Here is a 16,527-nt window from a genome sequence, read left to right as displayed (position 1 = left end):
ATCTACAGTCCAGGGCCCCATAGGTTGTCCAGGCCTGCTCACTGACTCTCATGCTCAGGGCGTCTGGATCAGTCCCATGCTGGCCTCCCAGCTGTAGGTCTGGGGTCCAAGAGCTCTCCATTTTCAGATCAGCTGTCCATGCTGGTTTTGCCAGCCCATTCTTTGCCAATTTGATGTTTGTTAATTTGAGTAAAGAACAATAAACTATTTTTCCTTCATTGTCAGAAAAATGTTTTAGACTCTAAGTTTGCTGAAATATAACTTATTTTAAGCAAATGAGAAAGCAGTCCAGACAAACTACAATTAGATAAATTAAAATATCAGTAATCAAATCACAGAATTATACAAAAACATATGAAATATCATAAATTTTGTTTTCTTAAAATAAGATTCATTAAGGGAAATGTTGAACACTCTTAAGCCAAATCTTATTTTCAAAATAGACTAATCCAAAATGTCATCATGAAGTTCCTCAAAACAAGCTTACTTTGTCTTTATCTTTAGTCTTTGTTAGCTATATGTCTGGAAGGAACAGCTGACTACTCTAGGTTAGGTCTGAAACTTTTCCAGATGTTTCTAGATGATATGAACAACTTCCAATTGAGATAAGTTTGTAAGTAGAACTACTTCATCATAAAAATATCAGAGTGCTCTGGTTAAAAAAAATAAAAAACAAGCCATTATTTAGCTTGTAGTCTCAATGAAGTATAGAAAGTTAATGCTAATTTGCAATATTTGACTTTTATATTGTACCTGGAGAGAAATTTGAGCCCCTACTTTATCATCCTTCACTTTATTTTTAAAGTCATGGAAATGTCTTTCAGGTAATTTAGGCACAATCATTGTGGAAAATATTTGTAAAATTTCAGCTAAAATGATGTTTCTTGTCACATTTATGTGAAATGCCCAATGAATTTGTCTGCTGCAACTCTTGTATTCCAGCACATTATATGTTCCTAAAACTTCTCCAGTAAGAATTTCCCATAAACATAATTTTCTCACTTACTCTCTATGTATGTTAGAAATCAACAAATGGCATGATTTATCTGAAAGTATATCTTAAAATCAAATTGACCTTATCATCTAATTCCTGTGAATTAAAAGCTAGCTCTATAGGTCATCAAATGAGTTCTAGAAATATACATTCTTTCTTAAAATAGTTCTGTCTCCTTGACTTCAAGGATTAAAAGATAAAAGAAAAGCAATCAAACATTAAAAATATCTGATGCTAGCTATCCACACTGAAGAATAAAAATTGCAATAAGCCTGAGAATCTGTGGTAAGTGCTATTTATTATTTCAAAGAATAATTTTGTAGAACACTAGAACAATTGAAAGAAATAAATCTCAGTAGGATAGTTTTGATTTCATAATTCAGACTCTAACTCTCATTTTCCCTTATTATACACTATACATTAAGTTATATGTTGCTATATTATCTATTTATATATATATATATACACATGCATATACAATATATTTAATAAATTTGTATTGTATGTTACTCTTTAATTTACCAAAATGTGATGGAGAACATTTTTTTAGAATTTTTTAATCTACATGGTAAATGTTGAGATGCCTTTTGTCTGATGGCTTGTTTTATTCTTCCATAGTCAGTATGTACTCTAGGAAGGTGATGTTCATCTTTTTCATTCTGGAAATTAAGAATATTCTGTTACCCGTGACCCATTGACAGAACTCTCTATTGGGAAAAACAGTAAAAGGCTTGATTCTTAGTGTGTCTTCCAAAGTGCATTGCAGTTTTTCCCAAAGTCTTCCTTCATGTGACACATAATGTTAATTTTAGTCCTTGATGAGAGTCAAGGAAAATGTTTTTAAAAGCTAACTTTTGATACTTGGCTAATTTGAATATAATTTGGATTATTATGGTTGATATTGAAAACTTAGAAATTGTGAAAAGATGCTAATAGAGTGATTTTATGAAAATAAACTATTCTTTGGTCATGTCTTTTCTCTCCCAGTTCTTTGCAGATCCCCCATGAAGGAATACCATCAATGGCTGACAGAAATTTGAGTCTGATAACTGAATTTATCCTCCTAGGACTGACTGATGATCCTGTGCTGAATACTGCACTCTCTGTGCTGTTTCTCTTAATCTATGTCATGACTGTTGTAGGCAATTTGTGGATTATCATAATAATTTTAGCTACTTCCCAGCTTCATTCCCCCAAGTACTTTTTCCTTAGCCATTTGGCTTTCTTGGATTTCTGCTATTCATCAGTCTTTCTTCCTAAAATGTTGATAAACTACTTATTAGGTCAAAAAACCATCTCATACCATGGCTGCCTGCTACAGTATTCTTTTGTCAACATGTTTCTGACTGCAGAATGCTTTCTCTTGGCTGCAATGGCCTATGATCGGTATCTTGCCATTTGCAGTCCACTTCACTATAGAGGTCTCATGACCCCCACGTTTTGCATCTATTTGGTTTCTATCTCTTACTTACTGGGCTGTGCCAACTCACTCACCCACCTGAGGAGCCTTCTCAATCTGACTTTCTGTGGGCCCAATGCCATTGACCACTATTTCTGTGATATTCCATTGCTCTTTCGACTCTCCTGCTCTGATACCCGCCACAGTGAGGTTTTGTTCATTGTACTTTCTGGGGCTACATCCATAACTACATTTTTTATAGTAGTTAGTTCCTATCTAGGGATTCTTATCACTGTCCTAAGAAAACATTCTGCCAGGGGAAGTTATAAGGCTTTATCCACATGTGCCTCCCACCTAACTGTAGTAACACTCTTCTATGGAACAGTCATATCTACTTACCTGGGAACCAGTTCAAGCTTTCCACAGGATAAAGAAAAAATTGTATCTGTGTTTTACACACTTTTGCTGCCAGTGCTGAATCTTTTAATATATAGTGTCAGAAACAAAGAGGCAAAAGAAGCCATGAGAAGAATTATTAAGAGAAAAGTTTTTTCTCAGTGAATATGGATTTCCATCCATAGATGTTTAAGGCACACTTCTTGATTGTCTAGACTAAGATGTGGTTAAATGCCTACAGTGTTTCAAGTAGGAGCAAGTAAGAAATTTTGAAAACAGTTTTTGTTCAAACACACATTCATTACAGCCTTTTTATATTTAACACTTCTATCAGCATTAAATATTCATCATGTTTTTATCATCCCATATATACATGACATATATATGAATATATATGTATAATACGCAATATAATAAGATTGCTCTTTCCCTATACCACAAGAACCATCCTTTTCCCACCTAGTCATCTTCTGTTTTCAAGTTTGCTTTGGGGAGATGTGAGTGATTCCAAGAATTGCATTAAGGTTACTAATGGGATATAGATGAAGGCTTATTTCTACATTAATTTGAAACTCATAAAATATCCACTTTCTCAAAAATTATATACAAAAATATGTATACCTATACAGTGGAAAGGAAGAGAGGAGAGAGAAATTTGTATGTGAAGAAATCAATGACATTTAGTGCAAAACTAAAACCAGATTGGAAGCTTTCACAATGTTTGTTTCCTGCTACAAGTGAGCTTGTCTGTCTTGTTCTCTAACAACAATAAAACCCCACATGGAAAGGACTCATGGTAGTTTGTCTTTCTGTGTCTGAAGACGCCACAAAGAATGGATTATTGCCATAACTACTTTCACAAACGTGTACCATTAGTACAGATAAGTACATTTGGACAGTTTTTCCCTGCAGAATCTCAGAAATATTAAATAATTTTATATCACTGATACCTACTTTTCATTGTCAAAGATGATTCTGAAAATTCTAATGTCCTCCATAATTGACTCCCTCCATTTTCTATCATTGACTATTTTAAAATAGGGTTGTCATGTTTTCTTCAAGAACAGAGGGGAAGAGGAGAAAAAAAATCAAGTAAATATTCCTAGTTAAGAAGAACTGATTACAGAAGCAACCTGTATCTGCATTTCTTCATTACAGCTCCTTGTGGCTAGACAATTCTACCGATAAAGCAACTCAGGTCAGATATGACAAATGTCTGAGAGATGAAAATCAAAGACACACTATTGTATGCTTATCAATAAGCCTTCTCCCACTTAAAATTTATAAACAGCACTTATTTTATTTTTCCTACACCATCTTTCATTTATATCAATAGAAATTGGAATATTTAGTAAACAAGAGTTTGCCCCCTACCCCTGCTTCATGCACACATTATATCCTTCAGTTCAACAGAAGTACAGCACATCGATACAAATATCAGAGAATACTGAAACTCACCAAAAATCAGAATTTAACACCTTACTCAAAATAATATAATCTTCTGAAATTCAATTTTATTTTAAATACAAGTTGGTACTCAGAACTAGTTGTTGCTTATAGTCACATGTCATTTTTTAGCTTGATTGAAAGTGCACTTAAATCTTTGTTACCCGTTGCTGCTATGTCTATACAACTCTAGAAGACAACAGCGCAAATCAGGTAACATGAACCATCACATAGTTGTAATGCATAGTGAGTGGTGATTGCAAGCTTGTAAAAACAAACAACAAAAACCCCACAACTGTGTTCATGTTTCTAAAATAATAGATAGCTCAAATATTAGTGTATACAGATAAATAAACATGAGACTTTAAATATTCCTATGAATTTTCATTTCTCCAACTACCTATGCTTATTCTTAGAATTTCTGTCTACTAGTATTGTCACTCTTCCACAACTGATTATTGTGTATTCCAGTGTAATTGACAACTTGATTTTTTTCTCTCCTATGTAGTCATTGTTCTTAATGGGAAATTTCAAGGATATTTATTCCTCTGATAAAATCCTTGTTAATGTTGTTGAAAGTATTCCACGCCTTCCTGCATTTCTTCAAACATATTTTTTTCCATTTTATTTTAACAGTTTAATGTAGGTATAGAATTCATAGCAATCTTATGCACTGCCTAAATACCTTCACTGAGACCAGCCTGATATACAGAGTGAGACAGCCTCCAAAGCTACACAGAGAAACCCTGTCTTGAAAAACCAAAAATTAAAATAACAAAAAATAAATAAATAACAGCATGAAACCTCTGCTCATCATCCAAGGAGCCTAATTACCTTCTCTTATTCCTTACCTCTAATATTAAATCTACAGCAAAAAATTCCCAAAACTTTTCTCAACTACTCCCAAATTTCTTCTTGTCTAATCATTTTGTCCTGTTTATTGAGAAGATGGTCACTTCTGCTGTGTGTTCATGACTGCAAACCAATGCCATATCCAGTAGAAAGTAATTTATAGTACTCCTCTCCATATTCTTACTCTTGTAGTCTTCCCATTGAAACTTCTCTGATCTTCCTTGAACATTGGAAGACATGGAAAATTTTGTTTCAACCCATCCCATTTCTAGATACTTATTCTTGTGATAAAAATCATGTCTTCTTGTTCAATTTTATTGTCCCTGTAAGTCTAAGAAAATCTCTCTCATATGAAACATATTTAGTACTACTTTATTGAAGAAACTTGTGGCATAGAAGGGCTTTTCATCTTCTTTTAATTTATTTCTTTTATTTTTTAATTATAATATAATTACATTATTTCCCCTTCCACTTCCTCCCTCAAAACTCTCCCTTATGCTACACCTTGCTCTGTTTCAAATTCGTATTTTTTAAAATTGTTATTACCTGTGTGTATGTATTCCTAAACACATGAGTATATACTCCCAGAGTGTTATAGGTTATTACTATTACTCTTGATTGCCCTCCAAAAGTGAAAGCTATGTCCCTACTGCTGAAGACACTGTATGCTTCAGAAACAGTGTCCGGGGTCCTGAGGTGGCAGTGAGATGAATGGCTCCTCCTGGAGATCTCCTTTCCATGGTTATCAGAGAGTGTCATGCACTACATCAATGACCAGGATGGCATGATAATGGAAATGATGCAGAAGTGAATGAAACACATGCTTTGATGGTAACCAACAGCTCTCTAACTTAACATAAAGCCCACTCAACAGGAGAGAATCTATGACTGTTAGTGGAAATCTAACCAACCACTCAGTGCTAGTGAAGTCATGGATCTTGGAGGAGAACCTACATTAGTAATTTTACTAAACCAGAATAATTCCTAGATAAATTCCAAATATTTTTCCATGCGCAACAAAGATACAAGTTTTATACAACTTTTTATTTGTAATTTAGGCACTTGAACGTTAGATATTAAAAAGAAAATGAATTGTAAAAAGTATTTATTTTTCAATCGATTAAACCTAACATGTCTGACGAAAATAAGAAAGATAAAAGGAAGAAGCAAACAAACAAATGAAGAAAGAAAGAAAATGGAATGAGCCCTAGGATTGCTCTGATATACTTATAAGTCAGTGCCTAGCCCATTCATCATCAGATAGTCTTCCTCCAGGAGCTCGTAGGAAAGCATGCAGAGATCCACGGTTAAACATTAACCAGAGAAAGAACACAGGATGAAGTTCTCCATCTGAGATCTTCCTCAGAGTTGTAGCTCAGTGAATTCCATGGAAAAGGAGTAATTGTGGGACACAGAGGAGTCAGGTACACCAGGAGAGCATGGCCTGCAGAATCAACTATACAGGACTAATTGGGACTCACATAGACTGAAGCAGCAATTGTGATGCCTGTATATGTCTACGACAGGCCCTCTGCAAATGTTATGGTTTTGGCTGGGTGTTTTGGGAAGACCCCTGACAGTGCAATTGGGGGTGTCTCAGACTCTCTTGCGTGCTCTTGGAACCTCTTTCCTACTACCGGGTTCCCACTCCCAGTCTTGATGCGAGGGTTTATACCCTGGGGTTTTGTATATTGTTATGTTGTGTTGATTTGATGTCCATGGAAGACCTGCTCTTTCCTGGGTTCAAGGGGGTTGGGAAAGGGGAGGTTGGAAGGAGTGAAGGGAGGGGAATCATAATCAAGATGTACTAATGAAGGAATAATTTTTAAATGTAAAATTAGTCATTTTATGAAAAGAATATAGGCAACATTTTTTAGATGTCATGGTATCAATATTATGCAAAAATATGGGAAAATATTCTTCAGGCACAATAAGAAAATTAGGAATGAAGCTCTGAGCTCTGCGCAATATGGGGTTGTATTCTCTATGGTATAGTAAATGTAGTCATAGTTTCAAGGAAACTATTTGGAGCAATACTGGTAAGAATAAAATCTTCTCCAGTCAATTTTAGTGATATGCAGTAGAAAAATCATACCTTTGGTTCTTAAAACATTACTTTCGTTATTTAGATAAACAGTAAATCATTTTAAATATTTGCATTACTTTCTTTTATAATTGACAGAAATTTATTTTTTGATGATTGTAACTATCACACTGGAGAAAATAGTATAATAAATATTTATACATAAATAAAAATATCTTGTAAATCATTTTGATATAGGCTTGAAGAAGACAGTCATGAAATATCTGTTTTAGTGTCCGCATTATGTTATATGACTCATCTATGATATATCATCAAATGTAATTTTCAAAAAGAAGCAAGGCGCATGTCTGCATTGCCACGGGGCAATTATAGACACTAAGGATCAAAGAGGTTAAGCCATACTCACATGGGCACAAAGCTAATGCATACCAATGGACATGACCCCAGACTGATATTTTCTAAATAATTATATTATTTGTAGCAGCATAATTTTCATATAAAATCTTAAAATTAACAAAAATGTGAATTTCTAATAAATTAACAAATTCTAAAGGTATAATAAAAAAGCCCACAGTGGTACCAATATAGTGTTGCTCAATCCTGGCTTTTAAATGCCACAAGCAAAAAGTATCTCATGTTGTGACTATGTCTCCATTGGAGACATTTCCTTCAATTTAGGTTCAGACCTTAGAGTACAATTAAAATATAAATCTCAGGAGATCAAATGTGGCAACTGACAAGCTCCTTTGTTATGTGAGCTTAAGACTTTGAAGAGGCCTATGTATAAAAAGTACACATAGCATAGATAGCTTTAGACAGTCCTTTTTTGGGTGGCCTTTTTCAAAATGCATCACCAGTAAATCACCTTTAATATGAATAAAGGTTTGAAGAAAAATAAGGACTTTTAATCTGCAGGCAGTCATATAACATAAATGATAGTTAATTTAGCTTTTATCTCAGCTTCAGCAGAGAAAAGTAAATAGACATAACAATGAAGGATCATATTATCAAAGGCGTTAACAGTTGTCAGTATCATCACATGTATAAGGGCTCACAATAGATGAAAATAACTTTGGTGCTAAATAGTCTATCATCAGAAACATCCAATCATCACAGAAACAAAGCGTTGCATCAATGAGTCATGGAACTCAGAGAATCAAAGGAGGTAAAAGTAATATTTATTCTTCCTGTTGATGATTTCAGATGCTGCAGACTTTACTGTATTACATAGTTCCAATACTTTTGGAATTCTTGTACAAGTATGTCTGTATATGTAACAACAAATATTGTGCCTCTGTTTTTCACACTAGATTACTTGTTCCTTTTATGAGTTTGCATGTTTCAGTAGGTCTTATGAATGTTATTTAAGTGAGAGAAAAGCGAATATGCTATCATTACACAGTTTCATACTACATATGAAAATAAATACATAGGAACACTTGCAGATATGAGGCACAATGAATGATTATGACAACACAGTAGAATTCAAATTCCTTTGGCACGATGTGTTAAATACAAAAAAACAAACTTGCTTTACCTGTGCATGCCATGTTGACTTTTACTTACATATCTGTCAGTGCATTAAAAATGCAACTTATCCTGTTTTCATGAGACCACCTTATAATGACTTGGTTTACATTTTTGTTTTCAGACTTTTCATCAGTGCTTTTGGAACTACTTTCAACAAAGAACTTGTTACTTCCTGATGTCATGTGTGCCATAAGTTGGATATCATAATGTTCTCCAAGTTCTCAGGTGAAAGTATTGGAACTACGTTATACATTAAAGTCTGAAATCATCAGTAGGAAGGATAAGTTACAGAAAACAGATAAGCATGAAAAAATTTTTAATGAAAATGAAATGTCAGTTGGATGTTAATAGTTTTCTAACACAAAAAAAACTGAAATGTACTGAGTCTGAGACAATATTACATGTGTTCATCTTGTTCATAACTTGTAACTTAGATGTTAAAATTATGAATCCAATATGAAATTATAAATACATGAATTGCAGTTTCTCTTTTAAAGTATGGCTTTATAGCTCCTATGACTTCAACAAATAAATTTATTGAATAATTGATTTCAATAAACAAATTGATAGGGTAAACATCTGTCCCAGTGATAGAGTTTGGTAGATGATAGAGTAACTTAGTAGGAGTGTCTTTTAACTATTATGGACTTTATATCTTAAAACATTTAAAATTATATGTAATCATTCATTTGGATATCTAAATCATGTAACTCCCAGATTTCCAACAGCCCCTTCTGGTCTCTACAGGTACCTACATTAAGGTATATGTACATAGACACACAAATAAAAAATTAATTTAAAAATAATAAAACCATATAATCCTTCAACATTTATTATCTACTCAGGTTTTACTAAATGCTGGAGGCCAAGGGAACCTTTTTTTCTTGAGTGTTTCTTTAACTTTTCTTAATATTTAATCAAGGTTAAATCAATGGTAGAATTATCAAAAATGGCAGAGAATAATTTCACAGAAATGACACTGTTCGTTTTCAGTGGATTTTCAGATCATCCAGAATTACAAGTCAGTCTGTTCTTAATATTCCTTTTTATCTATCTATTCACTGTGTTGGGCAATCTTGGACTAATCATGTTAATCAGAGTTGATTCTCAGCTCCACACACCTATGTACTTTTTCCTCAGTAATTTAGCATTCATTGACATATTTTATTCCTCCACTGTAACACCCAAGGCACTAGTCAATTTCCAGTCCACACAAAAATCAATTTCCTTTGTAGGCTGCTTTGTTCAAATGTACTTCTTTGTTGGTTTGGTGTGTAGTGAGTGTTTCCTTCTGGGATCCATGGCCTATGATCGTTATGCAGCAATCTGCAATCCCTTGCTTTATTCTGTGATTATGTCTCAGAAAGTGTGTAATTGCCTGGGAGTGATTCCATATGTGATTGGATTCACAAATTCTCTGATATCCATCTGTGTGATAAGCAGTTTGCCATTCTGTGATTCCTACATCAATCACTTCTTTTGTGACACCACAGCTCTTTTAGCTCTGTCCTGCGTAGATGCCTTCAGCACAGAGCTGGTGATCTTTGCTCTAGCTGGGTTCACACTCCTCAGTTCTCTCCTCATCATCACTTCCACTTACCTCATCATCATCTCAGCAATCCTAAGGATCCAGTCCGCAGCTGGCAGGTGGAAGGCCTTCTCTACCTGTGCCTCTCACCTCATAGGGGTCACTGTCTTCTATGGCTCCTTGATTTTCACGTATTTGACACCTGATAACACATCATCCCTCACCCAGGCACAGGTTGCTTCTGTGTTCTACACCATTGTCATTCCTATGCTGAACCCACTGATCTACAGTCTGAGGAACAAAGATGTGAAAAATGCTCTCCTGAGAGTGATACACAGGAAACTTCTATGATAAACCATGCCTATTGAAAATAAAAATGACCTGGGTAATTTCAAATATTTAGTTACTTCAATTGTCAGGAAATTGTAAAGTAACTTCAAAAAATATAACACAAACTTATTGAGAACATAGTTTCTTACAATTTGAGATATGAATTGTTATTTTATTCATTTATGGGATATACTAAATTCATCAGGAGGTTATTTAAAATCATAAATTGTTCATATAATAAAACTGTATGAGGTAATTAGAAGATAAGTACATATTTCAATAAATCACCCTAAGCTACAAACATTCTTCTTTTTTATAGATTTTATAGATTTTATTATTTTGCCTATATGAATATAAGTACATCACCATGTGTGTGCCTCATGAACACAGTGGCCAGAAACAGATGTCCCATCTTCTGGCATTGGAGTTACAAATGGTTATCAGCTATCATATGGAGTCTGGGAACCAACCTGTTACCCTCAAGAACATGATTTTGAGCCATTAGAACCTAACAGTCACAGTTTTGCTCCATTTAGCTGTTAAACATACTTTGTGTCCTAAGTCACAGACTTGTGCTCAGATGACTTGCAACATTTCAGTAAAACTCTACCTATATTTAATTTTATATTTATTTTGTATTTAACAATACATAATAACAGTGTTCTATAACATTGCTTAAGTGTGTTAAAACTGCATTTCTAGACTTTTATTCAAATATTTTATTGATACATTGTATATAGCCCTATTCTATGTAAATATATTCCTTCTGCTATTGTTGCTTCAGTTTGTTTTACCTTTGTGAATGCATATGATGAAGGATTGAGTGCACGGAAAGGTATATGCCGTGTTTCTGATTTTATCTAATTATAGATATCTGGCTTGCAGTTATTACAGCTTTGTATGTCAAATAAGCATCTCCTAAAGAGATTTCATCTTCATTCTTGTAAAAACAGATATTAGAATTCATATGTGTATTATTGCATTATAATGCAAATAATTTCAAATATTAATATTATTTGATATTAGCAAATTTTGTGTAATTATCCTGCTTCTTGTGATATTAAATACATAGACATGAAAACTACAGTTCTTTTATTGGCAAAATTATTTTTAAATACCTATTTATGCTCTTTTTTCCTTTGGACACTTTCCATCCATTTGTCTTCTATTTTTCTTTTACTTCTATACCCTGGAGTGCTGACTCTCACAAGTGTGTCTGTCTCTAATATTCAGTCATTTATTTTGCTTTACTACTCCAGATCCCTTAGTCTTTGCCATACTTGATGGTTAAGGTAACAATCTTATATTGTGTTCAACACCAGCAAGATTCTTGATATCTTCTAGTTGTTGAACAGTGAGAAATGAAATTCAATTACAATTTGTTACACAATCTTTAAAACAACACACTTTCATCCAATGTGCCAATTGTAGAGCTTAGTGATGTTGTTAGTCATAGATATTCTTGCAGTTTAAATATTCATCAACTTTAAAGTAAAATTTTATATAAAATGAATAGTATGAACTTTTAAATTTACTAAATTCAGGAAAATATTTCAGGCATTAGAGAGGAAACAAATTTGTCAATGAAAAGAAATTGTTTGAAAATTCTTCTTACCGAGTACATTAATATTCATTGTTGTACTCTACATTTCTATTCAAAAACTTACCAAATTACAAAATTTTAAAATAATTTGAGGACATATTGAAATGCTAAAAGTATAAGACTATGCTGTTTTCCCTGAGCTGGTTACTGCCTACTATATAAATATTACTAAATAAATATTACTACATAAATACTATATAAATCACTCCCTACTATATAAATAAATTATTGTTCCACGCCATTTATATACACAAATAATCTGTACTATTCTAAAACTCATTAAAACATTAATTAATTTCTTTTTGCAATTTTAATATAATTGAGGTTATACTATTGACAATAGTATAATAAATTAAGCAAATAGAAAGACGATGGTGGCACATGCATTTACTCCCAGCACTCAGGAGACAGAAGCAGGCAATTTTTGTGAGTTCTAGGCCAACATGGTCTATAAGCAGATTCCAGGACAGCCAGAACTATTACACAGAGAAACCCTGTTTCAAAACAATAAGTAAAAATATAAATGTATGCTCAAGTAATTATTATGTACCCACAAGGAGAAAATAATTGAGACAAATTAAAATTGTTAGCAAAATATCAAAAAAGAATTTCATTTTCTTTCATTGCCTCATTTGAAATCTGTTGTACTTATCTTTTTTCCTTATTAAACTGTCTATTCCTGAGTGAAAAAAAATATGGCTTTCAAATGTTCACAATAAAGGATTATTTTCCGTTTTTATGAAACGAGGCTTAAAATACTTGTTTCTATGAACATTTCTTCTCATCCGAAAAAAAGACCTTCTGTGATCATTATTCAATGTAAAGCTTGGTAATTATTAGTTCAGTTTAAAAGCAAATAGTTATTTTTCATGCAAGGTATCAGGAAAGAACATCAAATGAGGCTGTGGCTCTTGGTAGAGATTGTGAGAGAAAAAGCCATTGATCATTTGCCCTTGAACTTTTGACCTTGAAAGTGTACCAAGTACATTCCCCTGGAAACTAGTCCCTAAGGAAAATCACATGTTGTACGATCTTCAGTGTTGGCTATAAGAGGCCCTTTTCCTCAACAGGATGAGAGGCAATGACTACACTACTCTGAGGAGTTTAAGTATTTGCCATACTTTGGAGACCAAATTTCTTATTAAAATTTTCATTTGACCAGACTAAAAATTTTGTTGTAGATTGTTTTCATTGATATTTTTTAAAAAATGAATGTACAAAAATATAAAAATAACTACCCCAATGAAAACAAACATTGTACAGAAATCTACAAGTCATTTAAAAGCTTTTATAACTTATGTACTAGAAATTTAATGTTGAAACTTTTCTAGACTATAGTTGAGGAAGAAGTATCCTGACAATCCTTGACTCACGGTCAGTATCCTCAAGTTTAGAATATTTTAGACCATTTTATTTGTGTCTTATCATGAACTGTGTTGGTATTTGCAGAAATAAAAATGTAGTGTTGACAAAGTCATGCTCTACATTCAATATAAATGTATTGAAGTATATTTTCTTAGGTTTAGATTGATCAAGTATCGTAATATCTATAATTATAGCTTACCACAATAATGTGGCTTAAGACTGAAATTTATTTATAGTGTGTTGAATGATTTTGAGATTAAAGGGGAACTAAATGGTATGCTGTAATTGTCCCTATTATTATTGATTAATTATAAAGCCTGATTATGATTTGTTTAAAATGCTGTAAATTCTGAGATTTTAAGAAGAATCACAATGCTTTAATTCTTCTTCCTTCAAGCAACTTTTCTTAGCCCTTTTTTAAAATGAAATATGTAAGTGACTGCAATACCTGTGGTGTCACATACTAATGGATATTAAAGGTGTTCAGGGAAGAAAGCATTGTGAACAACAACTTCCTTCTTCTAATTCTAAGATATAAAAATTTGCACTCCAAAATGCTTAATTCAAACTATTAATTGTAGCTCCATACAGGTGCTTAATAAGACTTTAATTAAGGAGATAAAGAGATGACTCAGAGCTTAAGAACCTTGACTGTTCTGCTAGAGAACTTCGGCTCAATTCAGCTCACGATCCTAGCAGATCATAACTAATTAACTACAGTTCCAAAGGATCTGACACCATCCTCTGTCTTACACACACACTGCATGAACTTGGTGAACAAATATACTTACAGGCAAAATACTTATAAACATAAAGCAGTAACAAAGACTTTAATTAATATTACAGATTGACAAAGAAATAATGTGTCCTCTATTAAATAACTAAAGTCTGTCACAGTCTTTTGTGATTGATTTTCTTTGAAGACCTCATATTTCTCAGCTTTATAATGTGAAGAATTAAAAATTTCCCCTCATAGTCTTGAGGTTGCTACGAAGAATGAGTAAAAGGAGGGTATTCATAAGTTCACTAGGTTTCACCAGTTTATGCTGTAGCATTTTCAATTTTGTTCCAACTTTAAATTCCAATTTTAACTGTAAGGAGCTGGAACAGGGTTGATAAAGTGAAATGTCATCATTTCTCATATCATACTTAAAATAAATATTAAATATTGGTATTTTGTATCAAACGTTGTAAAATTTGTGTTTGTGACAAGGAATGCAAATCTTTTGTCTTCTTCACCTTATAAGACAATCACGCACACACACAACTCAACACACACTGTAAAACCTGTGTGTCCATTAAGGCCCTATTATATTCTAGGAATTTTTAAGTATCCAAGCCCTCCTTGCTTTCCTTCATTTTCTTGGCAAGGATTCCCTTAAACCTAAGTAATCTTAAAGACTGAGAGGTCAGACCCCTGTCAGTGGGAGGGATATCAGATACCATATGCCTTAGATAAAAATCACTTTCTAATTTGGAATGATTTGTTTGTCTGAGCACAGCATTTTGATAAAGAGTGAAGGTCTGCCTTGTTCAGACACAGTTTTTGGAGTAGTGGACTCTTTCTTTGTTATCCTGGATGTGTTTCTAACATTCCCAATTGCTAATCTGCATCAATATCTGACAGTTTTTATCTTAACTTTTTATAAACTGTCTCTTTCATGGGAAAACAATTCTAAATACATTACACAGGTACTTGTAATTCTTAGTCCAAGCACAGTTGTTACTAAAATCACTTTTGATTTCTCTTCCATTTAGGACCATTCACAATGAACACCTGCAATCACACGAATGAGTCTGACTTCATCCTCATGGGACTAACAGATTCCAAGGAGATCCAGTTGGTCCTCTCAGTGCTGTTTCTCCTGATATACATGGTCACTGTGCTGGGGAACATAGGCATGATACTGATCATTCATCTAGATGTCCAGCTTCACACCCCGATGTATTTCTTCCTCACCCACCTGTCATTCCTTGACCTCAGTTACTCAACTGTCATCACACCTAAAACTTTAGAGGACCTGCTGACTTCCATCAAGAATATTTCCTTCATGGGTTGCTTCAGCCAGTTGTACTTTTTTGTCTTGTTTGGTGGTGCTGAATGTTTTCTTCTCTCCTCCATGGCCTATGACCGCTATGTAGCTATATGTAACCCTCTTCACTACCCGGTTGTTATGTCCACAAGACGCTGCCACGCCCTCCTCATTTGTTCCTACATGATGGGTGCTATTGATTCCTCTGTCAATATGCTTTGTCTAAGCAGGTTGAATCTCTGCAACTCTCATGTCATCAATCACTTTTTCTGTGACACCCCTGCAATTCTAGCCCTGTCCTCCAGTGACACCTATGTCTTTGAAATGATAATAATCATTGTCTCTGGTTCAACTCTAATGGTGTCCCTTCTCATCATATCAATGTCTTATGCATCCATTCTCTCAGCCATCTTGAAAATCAGTTCTATTTCAGGAAAGCGAAAAGCCTTCTCCACTTGTGCCTCTCATTTTTTGGCAGTCACCATATTTTATAGTACCATGATCTTCACGTATTTAAAACCAAAGAAGTCCTATTCCTTGGGAAAGGATCAAGTGGCTTCTGTTTTCTACACCATTGTGATTCCCATGCTGAACCCACTAATTTATAGTCTCAGGAACAAAGAAGTGAAAAGTGCTGTCTGTAAAGTTATAAAGATGAGGGAGAACCCCAGGCAGTTAGGAAAATAGTGGAGCTCAGCACTTAGACCCTTCTCTCTGTATTTTTCCTGTTAGGTCTTTCCTTGGTCTTTATTGAAAGCGTATTGTATACTTAATTTAAATTTGTATGGAGCTTTCTTTACATAATACAATGTGATCCTAGATATTACTAAGGAAACATTTTAGAAATCTACATCATACGAAATACATACTAAATCAATTATATAAATATGTGTATTTTAAAGACAACTGATGGGACAATGATCTTCATTCTTAGAGTTATGTTGTGTGATATTCTACATATTCTATAATTGTAGAGAATTATGAAGCCATAACTTTTGTATAATGAG

General features: G+C 33.6%; 3 protein-coding genes across 3 annotated transcripts; all 3 read left to right on the top strand.

Annotated features, from left to right (window-relative positions):
• Positions 1–2,015: 2,015 nt before the first annotated feature.
• LOC101842300 (olfactory receptor 1052-like) lies at positions 2,016–2,954 on the top strand. The gene has a single exon (XM_005064601.1). It carries the CDS (start codon positions 2,016–2,018, stop codon positions 2,952–2,954), a length of 939 nt encoding a protein of 312 aa, XP_005064658.1.
• A 6,656-nt stretch (positions 2,955–9,610) lies between these two features.
• Positions 9,611–10,540, top strand: LOC101842567 (olfactory receptor 8I2). Its single transcript, XM_005064602.1, has one exon. It carries the CDS (start codon positions 9,611–9,613, stop codon positions 10,538–10,540), a length of 930 nt encoding a protein of 309 aa, XP_005064659.1.
• Positions 10,541–15,256: 4,716 nt separating this feature from the next.
• LOC101842837 (olfactory receptor 8H1-like) lies at positions 15,257–16,207 on the top strand. Its single transcript, XM_005064603.1, has one exon. It carries the CDS (start codon positions 15,257–15,259, stop codon positions 16,205–16,207), a length of 951 nt encoding a protein of 316 aa, XP_005064660.1.
• The last annotated feature ends 320 nt before the right edge of the window (positions 16,208–16,527 follow it).

This window comes from Mesocricetus auratus, unplaced genomic scaffold (genome assembly GCF_017639785.1).
Source record: "Mesocricetus auratus isolate SY011 unplaced genomic scaffold, BCM_Maur_2.0 Super-Scaffold_100004, whole genome shotgun sequence".
Taxonomy (NCBI): Eukaryota; Metazoa; Chordata; class Mammalia; order Rodentia; family Cricetidae; genus Mesocricetus; species Mesocricetus auratus.
Note: the sequence above shows the minus strand (reverse complement) of the source record. Positions and strands in the feature narration are given on the sequence as shown.

Bases quoted from the DNA above. Each gene is read 5' to 3' on its own strand.
- LOC101842300 (XM_005064601.1), top strand. From the start codon at position 2,016: ATGGCTGACAGAAATTTGAGTCTGATAACTGAATTTATCCTCCTAGGA.
- LOC101842567 (XM_005064602.1), top strand. From the start codon at position 9,611: ATGGCAGAGAATAATTTCACAGAAATGACACTGTTCGTTTTCAGTGGA.
- LOC101842837 (XM_005064603.1), top strand. From the start codon at position 15,257: ATGAACACCTGCAATCACACGAATGAGTCTGACTTCATCCTCATGGGA.